This window comes from Eulemur rufifrons, chromosome 2 (assembly GCF_041146395.1).
Source record: "Eulemur rufifrons isolate Redbay chromosome 2, OSU_ERuf_1, whole genome shotgun sequence".
Lineage (NCBI taxonomy): Eukaryota > Metazoa > Chordata > Mammalia > Primates > Lemuridae > Eulemur > Eulemur rufifrons.
In genome coordinates this window covers 55410552-55429363 of record NC_090984.1, presented here as the reverse complement: position 1 = coordinate 55429363, position 18812 = coordinate 55410552, and the positions used below count along the sequence as shown (strand labels likewise).

Sequence of the window (18812 nt, the reverse complement as noted above, 5' to 3'; positions counted from 1 at the left end):
TTCCAGAAGCATGTAGTTCAGCTCAGTGGTTCTCAAAGTACAGTCTGATGACAACAGCTAATCTGTTAGTTACTAAATGCAAAATCTTGGACCCAAACCCAGACACTGAATCAGAAACTCTTGAGGGTGAAGCCCAGCAAACTATGCTTTTAACAAGCCCAATATACACTAAAGTTTGAAAAACACTAGTTTCTAGTGGAAGATCAACAGTAACAATGGAGTTATGAACAAAAAGTAGCAGGAACACAGGGAGTGGAGTGCTTGGGTGGTAAATCAGAAAGGCTTTCAGAGGAAATAGTACATAAATTCAAACTTCAATGACTGACTATAAGATTGCCAGTGCAGATGCAAAATATTTGATGTTCTATATTCCATCTAATAATACCATTGTACCACTTTTCTTTCCAGTTACATTTACTTTTTTCTCTTAACGCAAATAGAATTCCAGCACCTAGCCCTTAAATTCTAAGCCCTTCTAACTGGCAACAGAAGTCTCGACAAGACAGGGATTAAATGTTCCTCCCTTTCCTACAGCTTCTAAAGAGCAGATAGCGTTCTGCATCATAAAACAATCTTTGCAAATGTTATTTTTAACAAAGGATTCTTGTAAAATACTCAGACTTCAAAGACTGCTGCTATGTCCTAAAGATGTCTATAATTCTAATTGGTTGTCTTACATAACATGTACATTGAAATCTGTGCTCTCTGCAAGTCAGTTTTCAGCACTTCTGTTTTCCCCCATCATCATGGAAGAACAGAAAAAGGAATAAAATCTGACTCAGCTAAATTTCTTCTTTGAACAGATTTTAAGAGTCTGTGTCTAATTTAAATTAATATAAGGTAAACATGATGGATGGCAGAAAGAATAACTAGAATAATATTAATATGTATTGAAGAAACTGATATTTATTTTAATACAAATCTGGAAAGGAAGGCCAAAGAGGATAAATAGATAAATAAGTAGATAGTATGATATGCAATGGAGTTAACATATTCTTTTGTAGGTGATAAGAAGCTCTCAAAGAAATGTAAGTGAACAAGGAAGCAAATGATTAAATATCCAAGTAAATTCATTGTAGAAGGTAGATTGAAATGGGCCCACGAAAGTATCTGGCAATCAATCAGTAACTTGTTCCAATACTATGTGACACTTCTTTAAAAAAAAAAAAACCGTCCAAACTATGTAACTTGAAACTTTATTTTAAAAATATTCTGAAATTTGAGTTTTTCAATAATTTTAACCACTATCTACTTCCCTTAAACACACATCCATTTTTTTCTTAAAATTATAGGCCTTATTGCAGTACAAAACAAAAAACAGTAATTCTACTAACTCAACCAGCCAATCAAACTACTTCAGTACATAATCATGCTACAGTCCGGAGTCACTCAAACAAAAAATTCTTCTATTTGTCTTTAAAGAGATTTATAAAGTTTATTTTTTCAGAAAACTAAAGTAATTGATTCAACAATACTAACAGTTCTAGCATGCAGCAAACCATCATTTAACATCTAATGTTTAATCTTCTTAACATAGATGTATACATTATTTTCATTCCTATAAAATTTCCATAAGAAGCTTGCAATGACAATAAAGGTAAACAAGTACAGTTGTCCCTCAGTATTCACAAGGGATTGGTTCCAGGACCTCTGCAGACACCAAAATCCAAGGATTCTCAAGTCCCTTACAAAAAATGGTGTAATATTTGCATATAACCAACACAATTCCTCCTGTATACTTTAAATTATCTCTAGGTTACTTATAATACCTAATACAACATTAATGCTATGTAAATAGCTGTTATACTATATTTTTTATTTGTATTATTGTGCTCTTTTTCCCCCCAATATTTTCAATTTGTAGTAGGTAAATTTGAGGATGCAGAACTTGTGGATACAGAGGGCTGACTGTATTTTGTTACAGGTACTTCAAATAGCACTACAGTACATCTTTGACAAAATTTTTACAATATCCCAACTTTCAATATGAAACAGCTTAAAAAGGCATGGGCCAAAAAAAATATATAGTATTACCACTTAAGCAAATAAAATCTCATAATCATACAAGCACAACACTCTTGTCAAGATTCTCCCTGTTTAGGTTGGGAAAGAAGTATTTAAGACACTTCCTTCCAACAAAATAAAGTTACATAAATTGCCTAGGAAAATGCCAAAATCTGTAATTTCAGACATGGGAAAAACTCTTGAACATTTATTCTTAGAAAATATGAACTATTAATAGTTATTCCTTGTTTTTATATAACAGATGTGTTCTTGGAAAGTTCCATGTAAAGCGAATTCTGTAAACCATTACTATCTTGCTTATACTGGAGGAACTTATCTCAAGGAAACCTAAGAGAAATTATTCTTTAAAGCATGTGATTCTTCTCTGCTTTAGTTGGATGTCTCCATCTACTTAAAACACAGGCACACTTGTACATCACTGGATATTTTACTCATACTGCCATGTTTCATCTCTGTATATTAAACCCAAGTTACTTAAAATTCACTTGTGATAAAAGAAGTAGACGAAATCCACCTCCCATCTTTCCTCCCTCGTCCCTCCTCTCTAAAGACAGTTCTTAGAATATGATCCAAAACTTCTTTATCCACATTCTCAATAGAGGGCTTTTCACAATATTTAAGTGTGCACTTAAATACCCACTTGTTCTTTTCACCTTAGAAACAAAATGGCTAGTTTCTTTTATTGCTAGAAAATATCATTCTTAAAGATTTTATAAAGAATGACAAATATGAAGGACAATTTGTAATTATGAGTAAGTCTTCCATAGTTTAGAATAAAATATTTCCCAAACTGTGACAGTTCTGTTTAGAAGTGATACCCTTAACGCTGTAAGCATCTTATTCCTATACAGGAATGACTACCTTACTAATTAAATAAAAATTTAATAAGGAACAAAATAACATTCTTTAGCATTAGAGTCTGGCAAAAACATAGAGGAATAAAAACTAAAACTAGACCTAGTCACTGCCATTTGATAAAACTTAGTAGAACAGGCTTAGTTAATCTACGGACCACTCAAAGAGGCATAAAAAGAAAGTTTTACTAAAATGTAGCTTTTACGGAGATACAGATCTCTAGGTGAGAGTATTAAGTCTATGACTACTGTTGTCAACCACTAACAAGGAAATAGAAGAATTGCATTTATTCTTCTGAAAAGATAAAACTGCATATATATTATCAAAAAGACTATGGCACTTGGAAAATATTCCTGGTAAGCAAATATGGTAAATGTATAAGGGTGTGTTCTAGCCTCTCTCCTTTTAAATTCTTTTGGGAAGGACAACTGCAGTCTGGGCAAAAAAAGAATCTTCATTGCCTGAGGAAAAGGAGGTGATATGACCACATAGTTCTAAGAATAGCTTTGAAAAGACCAGTGAAAATGCTGCTATAATTTTCTCATCCATTTTCACTTTTTATTGCCTCTACAGTTTCTTAAACTTACAAGAAAAAACATTTTGCAATGCAGTTTGAGCTGTATGTGGACAAAATTATGCTTTCACGTGAAAGGTAAAATAAATGAAATATAGGGGCTATTTGCTGGAACTAAAAGCCAATTTTTGCCTCTCAGTCTTTTGAGTATACCTCAAAACGGTAAAAGGCAAAAGGAGATGGCATGTCTCCTTAAAGGAAATAATTCCTTTAAAAAGTGAATGAGGCTGAATTATTTGTACAGCATCATAGATTTATAACTTTCAATACAGCCAAAGCACATGTTTATAATATTAAAATAAAATAAATGCTTACTTCATGGCATCAAATCATGCTCTTCCTTCTAAAAATTAATTTGGCTGTTCCTAAAACATATTAATCTTCTACGTATTTTACCTCCTTACTATGTGGGACAAGCAACTCCCTATGATATCAATCTAATGCAGGCCTTTTGATAAAAATGCATTTTAAATAATACAGGCTTTAAGATCATCAGAGACGACACATTATTAGCAATTGTTTCAGTTACTCAACCGAATCTAAAACCACTTTCTCTTTTGGTCGTTCTTTAAAGTGAGTAAGTTGATGTCTCTTCCAGTGGGGAGCCTGTCTGAATGTTTTGCCACAAACTGAACATTCAAATGGTTTCTGCCCTGCGTGAATTAGATAGTGTCTTTCCAGTTTAGAAGGAGATCGGAAACTTTTAGAACAAACACTGCAATAGTAAAGCAGGCCATGCTCATTTCTCTCCTGATGCCCTGCATAACTGTAATAATGATGGCCCTGCTCTGATTCTAAAAGTGAATTAGAATGATAGGGCTGCCTACAGTGGGTACCAAGAACTAAATCCTTTGATTCTGCCTTACTGTCTATTTCTGATATTTGATCTGACTCTGAGACCTCATGTTTTTGAAAACCAAGAGCCTGACTTTGTTGGGAAGCATTACAGTTAACATTATCACCAGAATGAATGAAAAGTTTGTTCAAATTTCCAAATTCTGCTGGGTAAAGAGATCTATAAGGATTCTTTTCAATATGAGTTTGTGTATGTCTTTTTAAGTGAGCTGCTTGTCTAAAAGATTTCCCACAAACATTACAGCCAAAAGGCCTTTGTCCAGTATGAATTAAATAGTGTCTTTGTAGTTTGGAGACAGAAGGAAATACTTTCTCACATTTGTCACAAGGACACATCTTATGTCCAGTATGTATGTTTTCACTTGGAACTGATAACCCACACTGAAGTACCTCACAGTTACTAAAGAATTCCTCACCTGGTGAACCATAGATTGCCAAGTCTTTATTATTCACTGAATTATCCATGGTTATTATGTTTTCTGTTGTAAGGATACCTTTTAAATTTTTTCCCATATTTTGGCTCTGGAATTGCTTTTGCCAAGAAAATGGTAAAGTCAGTGTTTTCTTCTTTTTATTGCCAACTGTCTTGTATGTTCCATTTTTGCCAAGAGAGCCCATAAATGTCCTCTGGGTTTGTTCGGAGTTCTGCTCACCAGAAAGATGATCACGATTTTTCAAGAAACTGCTTTTAAATACTTTTTTCTCAGATTGAAAGTTATCTAATTTTTTACCCCCAGCACGTTTAAGCTTCGCCAGGATTTTTTTAACAATGGTTTTATAGTTGTAGCTTCTTTTGAGCCTGTTTGGAATTTTGCCACCTCTGGCAGGAAAACACTTGTGCTCATTGAGAATCTGCTCTGATTCAAAACACTCTTCACACTCTGAACATTGAAAAGGAACAATATAAATAGAGTGGACATCAAGTGGATTATTCTCCTCAGATTCATCCATATCACCATTTTCAAAACCATCTTGATTTGCATTTAATTTATTAGGCAGAGGGCATGATTCTGGACTCTTCACCTTTAATGAAAGAGCCTGAAAAGTCTTACTCCTCATATGGATTTGTTTATGCTTCAGAAGTTTGCTTTGAATCTTAAATCCTTTTTGACAAAAACAACATTGAAAAGGTCTTTCTTCTGAATGTGTCAGTTGGTGGATTTTTAAATGAGTTGACTGTCGGAAAGATTTACTACACAGGACACATTTAAAAGGCCTCTGACCAGTATGAGTGAGAACATGCCTATCAAGTTTTGATTGTGACGGAAACATCTTGCCACAGATTGTACATGCATGAACATTCTTTCCTCTCTTCGTAGTACTATATGTGGGATCAGACTTAGAGCAGGGGTGTAATGCCCATCTCTCCTCTGTGGTAAAAGTATTAAACACTCCATACGCTGGCTTTTCTTGCTTGGCCTCCAGCAATCTTCTGACCTGTTTAACATCATTCTGATAGGTTTCATTGTGAAGTTGTTGGTGCTTCACAAATGTCTTCAAATTTTTAAAGTGGCGCTGACAAATATTACATTTAAAAGGCATATTGTGAGTTAGTTGATGTCTCTCCAGATGAACTAGTTGTCTAAAGGTTTTGTGACACACGTCACACTCAAATGGCTTTTGACCAGTATGAATGAGATAATGCCTAGCTAATTTTGATGGTGTTTCAAAGTGCTTGAAGCAAATATTGCAAATATATGGCCTGTTTCTAGGTAATTTGTTGGCTACTACACGCTGTTGAATCTTTCGCACTTCAAAATTGTTTTCAGCCATCATATTCTTCAGTAATACACTCTGATGAGCTCCATAGTGTTCTTAAATTCCACAGATGTCTAAAAATTAAAAATAAAAATGAATTAATTTTAAAATTCTTTATTCATATGAAAAGAAATAATTTAAGATGTTCTTTAGCTGAAGATCTTAAGGGTAAAGGAGAATCTGGACTTTTCCTATGTTTACAAGTTAATCATTTTAGATGAATACTTTAGAATCATAAAATTAACTTCACACATATACAGATATGAGGAAAAGAAATATCTAAAAATCTATATAATTTTTAAGCTATTTTTCTGAGATGGTACATAAGATTGAATTGATTTTTTAACATTAAACAGACCTTTTAATTCCAATTTTCCTATCTCACTATTAAGATTTGTTAATATTTTGTTGCTTTGTCATTTTTTTTTAAATGGGGGATAGAAAGGTAAAGTGTATAAGAATTAAAATGCTAAAAATAAGGTGTAGTTGCATTCAGTCATAGCACATTGTAGACATTTTCTGAGAATAGAACATTTCACTTATCACTGTTGGAGTTCTTAGCCACAACATTAATACTACTTACTCTCAATTCCTTCTTTAGATCAAGAAGGACAATGTGGACTGGGAGAAAATTCTCAGAAGACCTAGGTTCTAGTCCTGGATTTGCCACTATATAATTGATGATGAGAAGAAGAAAACAGATTCCTCATCTGTAAAATAGGGAAAACGTCTCCTGGACTGCTTACCACACCAAGTTGTGAGAATGCATGCAGATAATGCATGTGAATTTGTTGGAAAACTATGAAGCAATATATAAATGTAAGTTATTATTTAGCTCAACACTAATCAAATTTTAAAATTACCCCATCTCCTTAATAATAATTTTAGGGTTTCTAAGACATAAACATACTGACTATAGTTCTTTCTATTGCTCCTTTCCAGTTTGTTATGTAATTCTCAAAAGACAAATACAGAGGCAATAAGATTGACAAATTGGTTACTTATATACTTATCTATTACTAAGTAATTGAAAGTTGAGTGTGGTTTACTTGTCAGGAAACATAATAAAAGGGTCATTTTAGTCTTAGAATTAATATAAAGATAAAAATGCCTTCCCTATATACCTCTGTAAGACACATACAAAAAGTTTAACAGGTGCTTTCACAACCACCTTACACCCTATCTTTTCTTTCATCTGAGAAGCCAATTTTCTTCTCATTAGTCTTCTACCACTGCATTGCCCTTAAATAAGGGGGTCAAAGATAAAAAAAAAAAAAAAAAAAAACCCATGCTAGTCCTCTCATTCCATTGTGTCCTGTGGTTGAGATCACAGAGTTGATAAGCATATCAGGTAAGTCTATCAGAAACTCAAGAGTTCTTTGGTTAGCTGATTTGGCAAACATTCAACATATTTGTGTTATGATGAAGACACCTTAAATACAAAATCACAAACACACCCATTGTGGTTCTCTTCAGCAATCTGAATCAGAAACAAAAAAAAATATTGAGCAAATATCTTCTTCTAGTTGCTTTATTACAGTGTTTCTCAAACTGCAGGTCACTACTCATTAATGGACAATGAAGTCAACTTAGTGTTTAATAAATTTTGTTTAATTAAATACAAAGTATCAGATTGCATGCCATATAGCAAAGATAAATATTGTTTTGTGCAACTTCTGTAGGAAGAGGCAAAAGCATTTGTGAAAGCTGTTCCTAACACACCTCTTCACATAAGACTAGACAGAGGAACCTACAACAAATCAATCACTTTATTCAAATTGGCCAAGTAATCTATTAAGGTTATAAAGATCTGGGCCCATAGGATGAGACAAGATTAGTAAAGAAAGCAACAGTGTTCAGTTGTCTTCACTTGACCCTATTATTCTAAAATATTTATCAAAAAAAATCATCTAATTAGAGGCCAAAACGCCACACAAATCAAAGCAAAACAAAATAAGGTGACTGCAAACCACTATATTAATTTATAAAATATAACATATATCCAGATTTCCATCATAGCAACAATCAGCTGTTGGTGCTATGGATATGCATTTTCACCACATTAAGAGAGAAATTACAGATGAACAACCTCCAAAATCCCTAAACAGGCTGACAACAGAGCAAAAGTCATGAGGATTAAAATCAAATCATGAATCCAGTGAACTGCCAAGAACTTGGCAATTTATTTAATTCCCATAGAACAATTAGGTATCAAGGTAGTCAATCAGGACAATGAGCCAGACTGAAAGTAATAAGCCTTTATTCACTTACTGCTACAGTGGAAGCAATAGGCAAAAAAGGCACTGGTTACCGGTCCATTAAACAGAAGGACACTAGGTGAGGGTCACATGGATGCAGTGCACTTGAAGAAATCCTCTCACTGCAGCGGGGCCCCTAACAAAGGCTCCTGCCACATGGACCATTGGGATAGGAGAGGAAGAGGGGAGGTCTATGAGTGGAAAGGACCTGAGTCAAAAATAGAGAAAAAAGAACCTCAGCCAGGGTCGGATATGAGGGCCTCCAAATGGAGGTAAGAAGTCATCGTATGAGCATGGCTAGCAGGAGGGGAAGGGTGAGTCTCTGACTGAAACTCCCTCCAGAAAACGGCAGTGCCCTGGCCATGTACCAAGTCCAGTATGGGCCCCCATGAGGCCAGCCAAGCAAAGTCTAGTAATTGCCTAAGGTCAGGACTGAACGATCACACATAGGATTTAGATCTTGACCCAGACTCAATTCTTTTAATATGCTTCTCCTTCCCTTTAAAAAATGCTTATGTGTAACATGCCTTAAAAAGTCACACGCTAGACAACTATCTCTGATCATAACAGGGATTGGCTACCTACATCTTCTGTGCCCAAACAAGACTATGCTGGATCAATCATCACCAGCACTAGGACTGGATACTATTGTCACTTGCCTTCTACCACGTGCGAAAGCACTTACTGGGAGCCTTATGTTGTTACAACGATTGGTGCAAGTGGGTGATCTCATCTCCTATTTGTAAGTGTCAGGTTAGGGATCCTCACCGCTCCAAGTGCAGTCCCCCACGTACTTATTATACAAGAGTGCTCGTAAGAGTTCCAAAACCCATTTCAACTGACTGTCCTCTCCACTGACTGGTTTTGTTTTTTTTTGTTTTTGTTTTTGTTTTTTTTTTGTCGATAACATTTAAAAAAACCAATCCCTCACAACTGTGTAATTTCTTTAATGTTAAACTGAAATTTTAAAAAATAGTAGATCTGCTCAATGGTTCAACCCGGAAGTTATTCTGACAAGGGCAAGACACATTCCGCTGGAAGACTGTAAAAACTGACCTCAATAAAACCCAATGCTGTCTCAAGGCTGAAAGACGTTGATTTTCTTGTCTTAACTAATACCATTAAAATGAAGTGAGGATATCACAAAAGTAAATGTACAAGGAATTAAAGACCTGAGAAAAACAAACAACTTTCAGTTGGGGAATAATCTCTGTCGGCATTTGTCACAGCCTTTCCCTCTTCTTAACTTCTTATGCCCCATTCCCCCCGGACCACTCTCGTGGCCTTGAACATTCACCTCTCCCTCCCAGTGGGACTACACTGGACAAAGGACACGGATATCTAGTTCTCACCCTAATCGCCCACAACCAATAAGCATTTAGTGGTCGAGCCGCGTCCAAAAACTGCAAAATCCCACGCCAGGAAAAGAAGGGCAAGGGTGAAAACTGCTTTGGCCGAGGCCAGGAAAAAAAAAAAAAATGCCACATGTGATACGAGCCACAGTAAGAAAAAGCATCCCTTCCGCGCGTTCCTCAGAGATTCCTGCTCCCGGTTCGACGCACTCAAAAGGCGGGGAAGTGTGAAAGGAAATGGAGCTCAGGAGCTGAGGTCGTGGAGCCCCCGTTCTGGGTCCCCAGGCACCTTAGCAGTATCGAACCATGCCCGACCCTCCCCGGGGGTCGTTCCACCTCACACCCGGGTTTCTGAAGTCCTTCTCACGCACCTGGAGCTGGAAAGGGCCCGGGAACGGCACATCTCACGGCCCAGGCGCCGCGAAGGCAGCCAGCGCACGTCCGCAGGGGCCGGCACGGCGACGGGCTGAGCGCGCAGGCGCGGCGTTCGGAAGCGCCCAGGAACGCGGTCCGACTGGAAACAGATTCCCGCGATTTCAGGGCCGTTGTCGCCTTCGCGTGGCCGGCCGGTCCCAGGGGACAGGACTCCAGAGGCGCACCCCCAACTTTAACGCCACTCTTCCGGTAATTTCCGGGGAGAGAGAATAGAAGAATGAAAACGCGTGCATTTTCCATTTCACCCCTAAGCCTTGCTTAAGGAAACGCCATATCCCTGGCCAGTAGGCTCCGACTGGAAACTGGCAAGTTAGCGTTCAAAGCCCACTGGGGAGTCCTCTCTGATGCAGAGGACCGGTGATAAACAAAACGCCTTGTATTAGGGGCTCTCTGTGCCAGGACTGTATTCAGCGTTTTGTACATTGCCCAAGGAAATATAGTGTAGAGGTCAGCGTCATGGGCTTTGTGGTGAAACATAACTGGACTCCACTCCGTCCTCTACAAATGGCCTGCCAACTGCGGACTGTGGTAGCTTCTCTCTGCCTCATTCGTTCGATATATGTTGGTTGTCTACAATGTACAAAGCTCTGTGCTTAGCGTCTTAAGTTTCTTCAGAATGTTCTGACAATTAGATAAAATGCACATGAAGTGCTCCACGTAATTCCTAATGGAATACACCCTCAAAGAGCTATTATCATTATTTATTAATTAACATTTGTATGTTAAATACAATTACTTTATGAAGTGATAGGATCCTATTTTTTTTTTTTTTTTTTTTTGAGACAGAGTTTCACTCTGTTGCCCAGGCTAGAGTGAGTGCCGTGGCATCAGCCTAGCTCACAGCAACCTCAAACTCCTGAGCTCGAGCGATCCTCCTGTCTCAGCCTCCCGAGTAGCTGGGACTACAGGCATGCACCACCATGCCCGGCTAATTTTTTCTATATATATTTTTAGCTGTCCATATAGTTTCTTTCTATTTTTAGTAGAGATGGGGTCTCGCTCTTGCTCAGGCTGGTCTCGAACTCCTGAGCTCAAATGATCCGCCCACCTCGGCCTCCCAGAGTGCTAGGATTACAGGCGTGAGCCACCGCGCCCGGCCAGGATCCTATTTTAAAATGAAGGAAACAAGACTCCGAGACGTTAAGGAACTTAATATCACACAGCTGATAAATGATAAAGGTGGGATTTGAACACAGGTAGTCTAATAACCAAACCTGCACTTTTAGTTCATTACTAGTTCCCAAATTATAGAGATTTCAACATTTTATGTAGACACAATTTAGTGCCAAATGTAGTACAGTTAAAAACTAAGGGGGCACATTATTAGTGAATAAGGTATCTAATACAGCTAAGGTGTCTACTAAGGATTTTAAGTATAACAGGCATTACAGAAGAATTTATTGTGGATTTTTACAGGTTCTGATTGTAATTGTCTTACCCTGAGAGATGAGGAAATGAGAGCAAGTATAAAACATACTTTTTCAACTCTAAGCAACGTTTGTCATTGCTTTCCAAGGACCGTTGACAACAAAATCTAATATTGGTATATTTTCCTGTACCAAAAAAGAAGCAGCTGGGCCAATGAAAAGTAAGTTTCTATTTTGAATGTGTTAATATGAAGAAATAACTACTAGGAAATAAGTGTTTGCTTCTCATGTAGGAACCCTGGAGGAGTCAGATTTGGGAAGGGTTAAAGTCCTTGCTTCCAACAGAAGCAGAGATGGAGAAGAAAGGAGAAAAGCTTTAGGTGTCCTGAGTGCTAATCCCAAGGTAGGGATGCTGTTTGTCCAGATAACCCTTAAAAACATGCCCCATTCTGCAGCTTTTCCTGGGGAACTCAGCTCAACCAAATCATACAGACAATTGCATCTATCACCAGGCTTGGTGTGGTGGTGGCTCACGCCTATAATCCTAGCACTCTGGGAGGCCAAGGCAGGAGAATTGCCTGAGCTCAGGAGTTCCAGACCAGCCTGGGCAAAGAGTGAGACCCCATCTCTACTAAAAATAGAAAAAATTAGCTGATCTTGGTGGTGTATGCCTGTAGTCCTATCTACTTGGGAGGCTCAGTCGGGAGGATCGCTTGAGCCCAGGAGTTTGAGGTTGCTGTGAGTTAGGCTGATGCCATGGCACTCTAGCGTGGGCAACAGAGTGAGACTCTGTCTCAAATAAAAAAAAAAAACAAACAAAAAAACGCAATTGCATCCATCATCAGCCACATAAATCCTTAGGAGAGATATCTATATCATGAGAGAACACTACCTGAAATTGGGGACCAGTGGAGGGTGGGATTAGTTCTTTGTCCATTACCTGCAAAACAAATAGGCCTTTGCAACAGCCTGAATATGGAGTGTAAAAGGCAGTTAGGATTTGGATAAGCCATTGCCCTAAGCCACATACTCCACTTCATAACCTCCCCCATTTACCCTGAGAGTTATCTCAGAAGCTTTTTGGAGAAAAGGGACAAATGTGAATAAGAGTCATCAGGGAATATTTCATTGAATAGTAAGATTTGAACTAGTACTTAGTAGTGGGTAGAATATGAATAAATAGAAAATATAGGGGCAGGACAGAACATGGTAAGCAGAGGTGGTAGGATGAAAAAGAAAAGTAGTGTGACAAGGAGTAACAAAGGGGGCACCTGACGTATGTTTGGGTTAGTGTCTTGCCTCTCCAAGTTACTAGTTATATCCTTAGAAGTTATCTTTTTTGAACCTCAATTTCCTCATCTGTAAAATGGGGTAATAATCATTCATTTGTTCAATGACACATCATATACCAAGCACTAAGAATTCACTTCTAAGTATATAAAGATGAATCAGTGAGGCCCTGGACCTTAAATTAGTTTTTAGGTCAGAGGAGAGAGCAACACACAGACAAACAAGTACAATATGATAAGAAAATATATGTACAGAGAAGAGGAACATTTAAATCTGCCTGGGGGCTTCAGGTGCAAATGGTTCCTGAGCTGAGGCCTCAATCAGCTATCCATCCATCCATCCATCCATCCTACATATTAAGCACTTGCTGTGTGTCAAATCCTATTCTAGGCATCGTGGATAGAGTATCAGGCAAAAAGTCAAAAATCCCTGTCTCCATAGATTTTATATTTTACTGAGGAAGGCAGACAACAAATTAAATAAGTAAAATATATAGTATGTTGAATATTACTAAGAACTGAGAGGAAAAATAAAGCACAGAAGGAGGCTATGAAGATTTGATGGAGAGGTTGCTCACATTTTCGTATATGGCCAGAGATGGCCTTAATGAGAAGTTATGTGATTTTTGAGTTGAAACCTCAAAAATGGGATGAGAAAGCCAGCCATGCCCATGGAAGGTAGTTGGAGGCAGGGAGAAAAATGAGTAGGAACTTGTTTAGTGGACAAGAGAGTGTGCTTTGGGTATGGGAGTAGGGAAGGGAGAATACTCCAAACAGAAGATACACAGTGAGAGAGAACATGGCAAATAGGAAATACAGGTAGTTCAGTGTTGCTGGAGTGTGAGGTACAGGTTGGGAGGGTGGGGAATGGCAGGAGAGTCACTCATTCAGCAAATAATTTGGAGCACCAGGTTTTTTTCTAGAAGCTAGGAAAGCCTTATATGCAAAGGTTTTTTTCTTTAAAAAAATTTTTTTCTTTTCTTCTTTTTCTACCTTTTATCCAAGATAATGGTACTTGAAAGGAGTTCACACTTTTAGCATCCTTTATATGCTTCTTGGAATATTTTAAAGGCAGAAATTTTGAAACAGTTTTAATGCTGTTAAAGCCACCTCCTGCCCTCAAGTGACAGGGTGGCAGGGAGGTCACATCTTCTGATTGCATTCCACCTCCTTTTTTTTTTTTTTTTTTGAGACAGAGTCTCGCTTTGTTGCCCGGGCTAGAGTGAGTGCCGTGGCATCAGCCTAGCTCACAGCAACCTCAAACTCCTGGGCTTAAGCGATTCTACTGCCTCAGCCTCCCGAGTAGCTGGGACTACAGGCATGCGCCACCATGCCCGGCTAATTTTTTCTATATATATTTTAGTTGGCCAGATAATTTCTTTCTATTTTTTTAGTAGAGACGGGGGTCTCGCTCTTGCTCAGGCTGGTCTCGAACTCCTGACCTTGAGCAATCCACCCGCCTCGGCCTCCCAGAGTGCTAGGATTACAGGCGTGAGCCACCGCGCCCGGCCATTCCACCTCTTTTATCTTTCCTCTCTCCTCTTCCGTCTCCCTCTATGGAGCAAACAACAAAACCATTCACTTGTCTGCTGCAGATAGTACACCAAAATCTGGACCCCTCAGGTGTCAGTTTCTTCCCCCAAGCAATTATCAAAGAACTTTTCCAACAGACAGCTCTCCCTTTCCAAAAGGATTTTTGGTGAGTAAAACCCTCTCCTTCCCATCACGCAGTATACTTCCTTGAGAACAATATTTGCAGCTTCTTGTACATCTCACCACACAAGTTCTAAAAGCATTGTGGCATGGAGGTGGGAAGGGTAGGAGGGGTTATGGGGTGGGGAATGGGTTGAAACCACAAGATAAAGCATGGGACAGCTGTGCTGTATTTTACTTAGGGCAATTAGACCGCCTCCAACTCACAGGCTATTCCCAGTCTCCTAAAGGATTGTTGGAAATCTCTAAAGCTCTATTGGTGATAATACCTGTTGGATTTTCTGGTCTAGTTAGGTAGTTGCATTGTCCCACCCCACCCCACTCCCAATGTGTTGATTCAAATTCAGTAGCACTGGGGTTCCAGAGTTACCTAGAAAGCAGGCAGGATTCCCAGCATAAGGATTTGACCATATTTGTTCACCGTTAGAGTTAGGGCCAACCTCTTGACCCCCATTGAAAAGCCCTCTGGCTCCTTTAAGACCAGGGTCAGGGCCAACCACAGAGGGAGGGAGGAACTATCATATCTACCAAGCCTTTTTGTTTATGGGGTCAGGTGAGCTTGACACTGTGACTGTCTCCTGACCTTGATTTCTGGAGGATGATGATAGAATTTTCACAAGGACAATGGACCAAAAAACACCCTTCCTCACAAGAGCCGGAAGAGACCAGGCATTTCTCTTCTCAGTCCCCACCCCCAAGCATTACTCTGGGTTTTAAATCTATCTCTGGTGGCTGCTAGATTCCAGGAGTAAATATGTCAGATGTTATGGATCTTCTTTGTAAGGCCTGGCATCCCAATTAGGTAAATACTTAGAAGTTCTTGTTTCTTTTAAGGTCCCAGAATTTTGTTGTTGTTGTTGTTGTTGTGCTCTCTGACCCAAAGCAAGGAACCTACTTATCCCATGGTCAGGGGGCTTTGGTAGTTAGAAATCTGAACTCAGGTGGCTGAACTTTATATTCCTTACTTCCAGCTCTTCACGCTGGACTGGTGCCTTCACTTCTAACACTGAACAGTTCTCTTAATGATCAAAGTCTTCTCTCTTCTTCCCCTTGAATGGATTCTTTAAGAGCAAGGGGCGGGGAGTATATCTCAAGTTTTCACAGGAAATACTGAGCTTCTCCTGTAATGTTTTGCTTTAAATTCCTTCCAAAGCAACTAGCTCCAACAAGCCAGTTTTTCAAATAACTTCCCAACAGCAATGTGGAATGGTTTGTTGTTAAAGCCTCTTAAATTTTAACACAAATGCAAAGGTCATTTCTCCTTCCAGCTATTACATTGTCAAAAACATGATTTACAAATCCAGGCAATTTACCACATTGCTAAGTATTGGTAAGCATTAAGCTACCCAGTGTACCCCAGGGATGCATTGACAGCCTTGTGATCAAATAAGTTTCTAATTCTAGACCCTGCAAACATTCAATTAATTATCATCCACACCCTGACTGTCACCTCTCTAATATTTCAAGAGAATGTAAAAACCCTTCTTTCTGCATTACCTACAAATGTTTGTATTTCTTGCAGTATAGTGTTCACTGGTAATGGTAATAGTCAGTCCCAAGTTCAGAGTCTAATCTATAAGGGACGCCATCTCAGTTGAAGAAACAAGTATGATAGAAATATTTAATCAGAAACAAGTATGATAGAAATATTTAATCAGTCCTGTAATGAATTGAATTTTGTCCCCCAAAAAGATATGTTCAAGTCTCAATCCTGGGCAGCTATGAATGTGACTTTATTTAAGAAATATAATCTTTGAAGATATAATTAAGGATTTCAATAGGAAATCATCCAGGGTTTAGAGTGAACCCTAAATTCAGTGACTGGTGTCCTTTTAAGAATAGGAAAGGGCACAGAGACACAGTGAAGAAGGCCACGTCAATACACAGGCAGAGATTGGAGTTACGCTGCCACAAGCCAAGGAATTCCTGGGGCCACCAAAAGCTGAAAAAGCAAGGAAGAATTCTTCCTTAGAGACTTCAGAGGAAACATGGCCCGATTACCACCTAATTCTGGACTTGTAGCCTCCAGAACATGAGAAAAAAAATTCTGTTATTTTAAACAACTCTTACTGTAGTACTTTGTTATGGCAGCCCTAAAAATCTAATATGTTTGCAAGTATTTTTGTTTATTCCATCAACAAACATTTACTGAGCACTATCATGTGCCAGGCAGAAAAACAAGAAAATCCTTGTTCTTATAGAGGCTACATTCTGATTGTGATGGTGGTGGGAAAGAGAAAATAAACAAGCAAATGATAAATAAACAAGATAATTTCTGATGGTGATAAGGACTATTCAGACAGAGTGATGTGAGAGAAAATATCAAGGTGTGTGGGGTCTTCTCTAGATTAAGTGGGCAGGGAGGATGTTCTCTGGGGAAGTGACTTTGAGCTGAAACTGAATAAAAAGAAAGAGCTAGAGATGTGAAGATCAGTCAGTGGAAGCGTGTTGCAGGCAGATGTTACAGCTGGTATAAAGGAGGAAGTGGTACAGAATGCAAAGAACTCCAAGAAGTGGGGTCAGATTCTGTGCAGCCTTGTAAACCACATTAAAGAGATTGGATCTTATTCTAGATGCAATGGGAAGCCTTTGGAAGGCTTTAAGAAGGAATGATGGTCTGATTTCTATTTTTAGATGAAGCCTACTGCTGCCATGTTGAAGTTAATTGAGAGTGTAGAGGATTTGTGTCAGTTTAGCTAACCTGTAATTATTTTTCTCAGAATTTTTTCCCCTAAATGACTGAGGGTTAGCGAGCCTCACAGGAGAGATTTTGCACAGTATTTGAAAAGTGAGAATGAAGCAGTAGCCTATTGTTACACTTAGAAGGTTGGAGCAGGACCCAGGCAACTTTCCAGCTCATGTTGTAAGCTGCTGGCTCACCTTGCTGGCCTGGGGCAACATCCAGCCCACAGGTCCTTCAACTCTTGCCAAATGCTCTACTTCAGCTTCTGCAAGTCCTCAGCCAGGAGCACATTTAGCTCCATGACTAAGGGCATCAGCTTCTGTGGGATTCATACCCTCATCAAAGTTGGAGGCTTGGGTGTGGTGAGAGGTCCATCCTCTTACATTCAAGTTTATCTTCACAGGTTCTAGTTGATCCTTGTGTCCCCTCCTCATATCCATCATTCTTTCTAGGTGACAACCCCAGGCTCTGGCACCAGACCCACACACACTGTTTAATCAGCTCCCACAGTTGCCTAAACGAAACTTTTATTATTTACATACTAATTATTTATATGGTTAACAACTGCATGAATATTTCTATCTTAAAATATAGTTATATAAATATGTTATATAAAATGTTATGTATAATCTATTATATATTTAAATATTTTTATATGAAATGATTTTGTGTTTTATTTATTTTTGTTTAAATTTTTACATATAAAATATGTGATATTTTGTATATTTGTTATATATGTATGTGTATATGTGTATGTGTATGTGCGTGTGTGTGTGTGTGTGTGTGTATGTGTGTGTATGTATATATATTTTCATCCATATGGTTCTGCTTCTCTGGTTGAACACCACTGAAGAAGAGGCAAAAATGAAAACAGGTATACTTTGTAAGAGGCCATTATCATTTTAGTCGAGAACCAGAGACCATAGACATTGTCATGAAGCTGGAGAGAAGTATACCGATACTATCTTATTTAAGACATCACTATTTTGGATTTCTGTCACATACAGCCAGTGTTAATCCTATATGACATGATATCCATATAATTAACATCTTTTCTTTTTCTTTTTTTTTCTTTAGCCATTTCTTACAGACATCTCGCATAACACCTTTTCTTAAGGAGGCCTAAATAAATATCTGTTTGCTACAACCAAGAGTCTAATTAGAACAATTTTTTTTCTTATTCAGGCCATGCACAATTTAGTTTTCATATACACCAAAAAAAACATTACTCAAGCCATATTTTCCTTTGTTTCTTTTTTAAGGCCTAAAAGAAATATAGATACTTTATTAAGATCTATTATTAAAAGCACCACTACTTCCTCTAGGGAAGCAACAATTGATCTGTATTTTCCTGACACCAGCTCACGTTTCATAAATCCTTGTTTAAAATTAACCCAGATCATTAAACAACATAAAATATTCTTTTTAAATTACACAATAAAAGCTGCCTTCTGAGAGACTAAAAAAAAGTGACTGTACAGGTAATCTCGGATAAGGTGACCAAATATCCAAAATTGGCTATGACAGCCCCAACTCCCAGATTGCTGGCTGCTCTGGTTTCTGTCTCAGCACACATTGTATGGTTCCAGCCAGATGTCATCCAACTTTAGGACAGGAATTCCTGCCCCGGCTCAGGAGAGCAAGTCAC

The 18812-nt window shown here is 38.4% G+C and overlaps 1 protein-coding gene across 1 annotated transcript; it reads right to left on the bottom strand.

Moving 5' to 3' along the window:
• Window positions 1–3825: 3825 nt before the first annotated feature.
• Window positions 3826–10124, bottom strand: ZNF770 (zinc finger protein 770). Its single transcript, XM_069461953.1, has 2 exons — window positions 10049–10124; window positions 3826–6141 (listed from the first exon to the last, which is right to left on the bottom strand). Exon 2 carries the CDS (start codon window positions 6083–6085, stop codon window positions 3980–3982), a length of 2106 nt encoding a protein of 701 aa, XP_069318054.1. The 5' UTR covers window positions 6086–6141; window positions 10049–10124; the 3' UTR covers window positions 3826–3979.
• Window positions 10125–18812: the final 8688 nt, after the last annotated feature.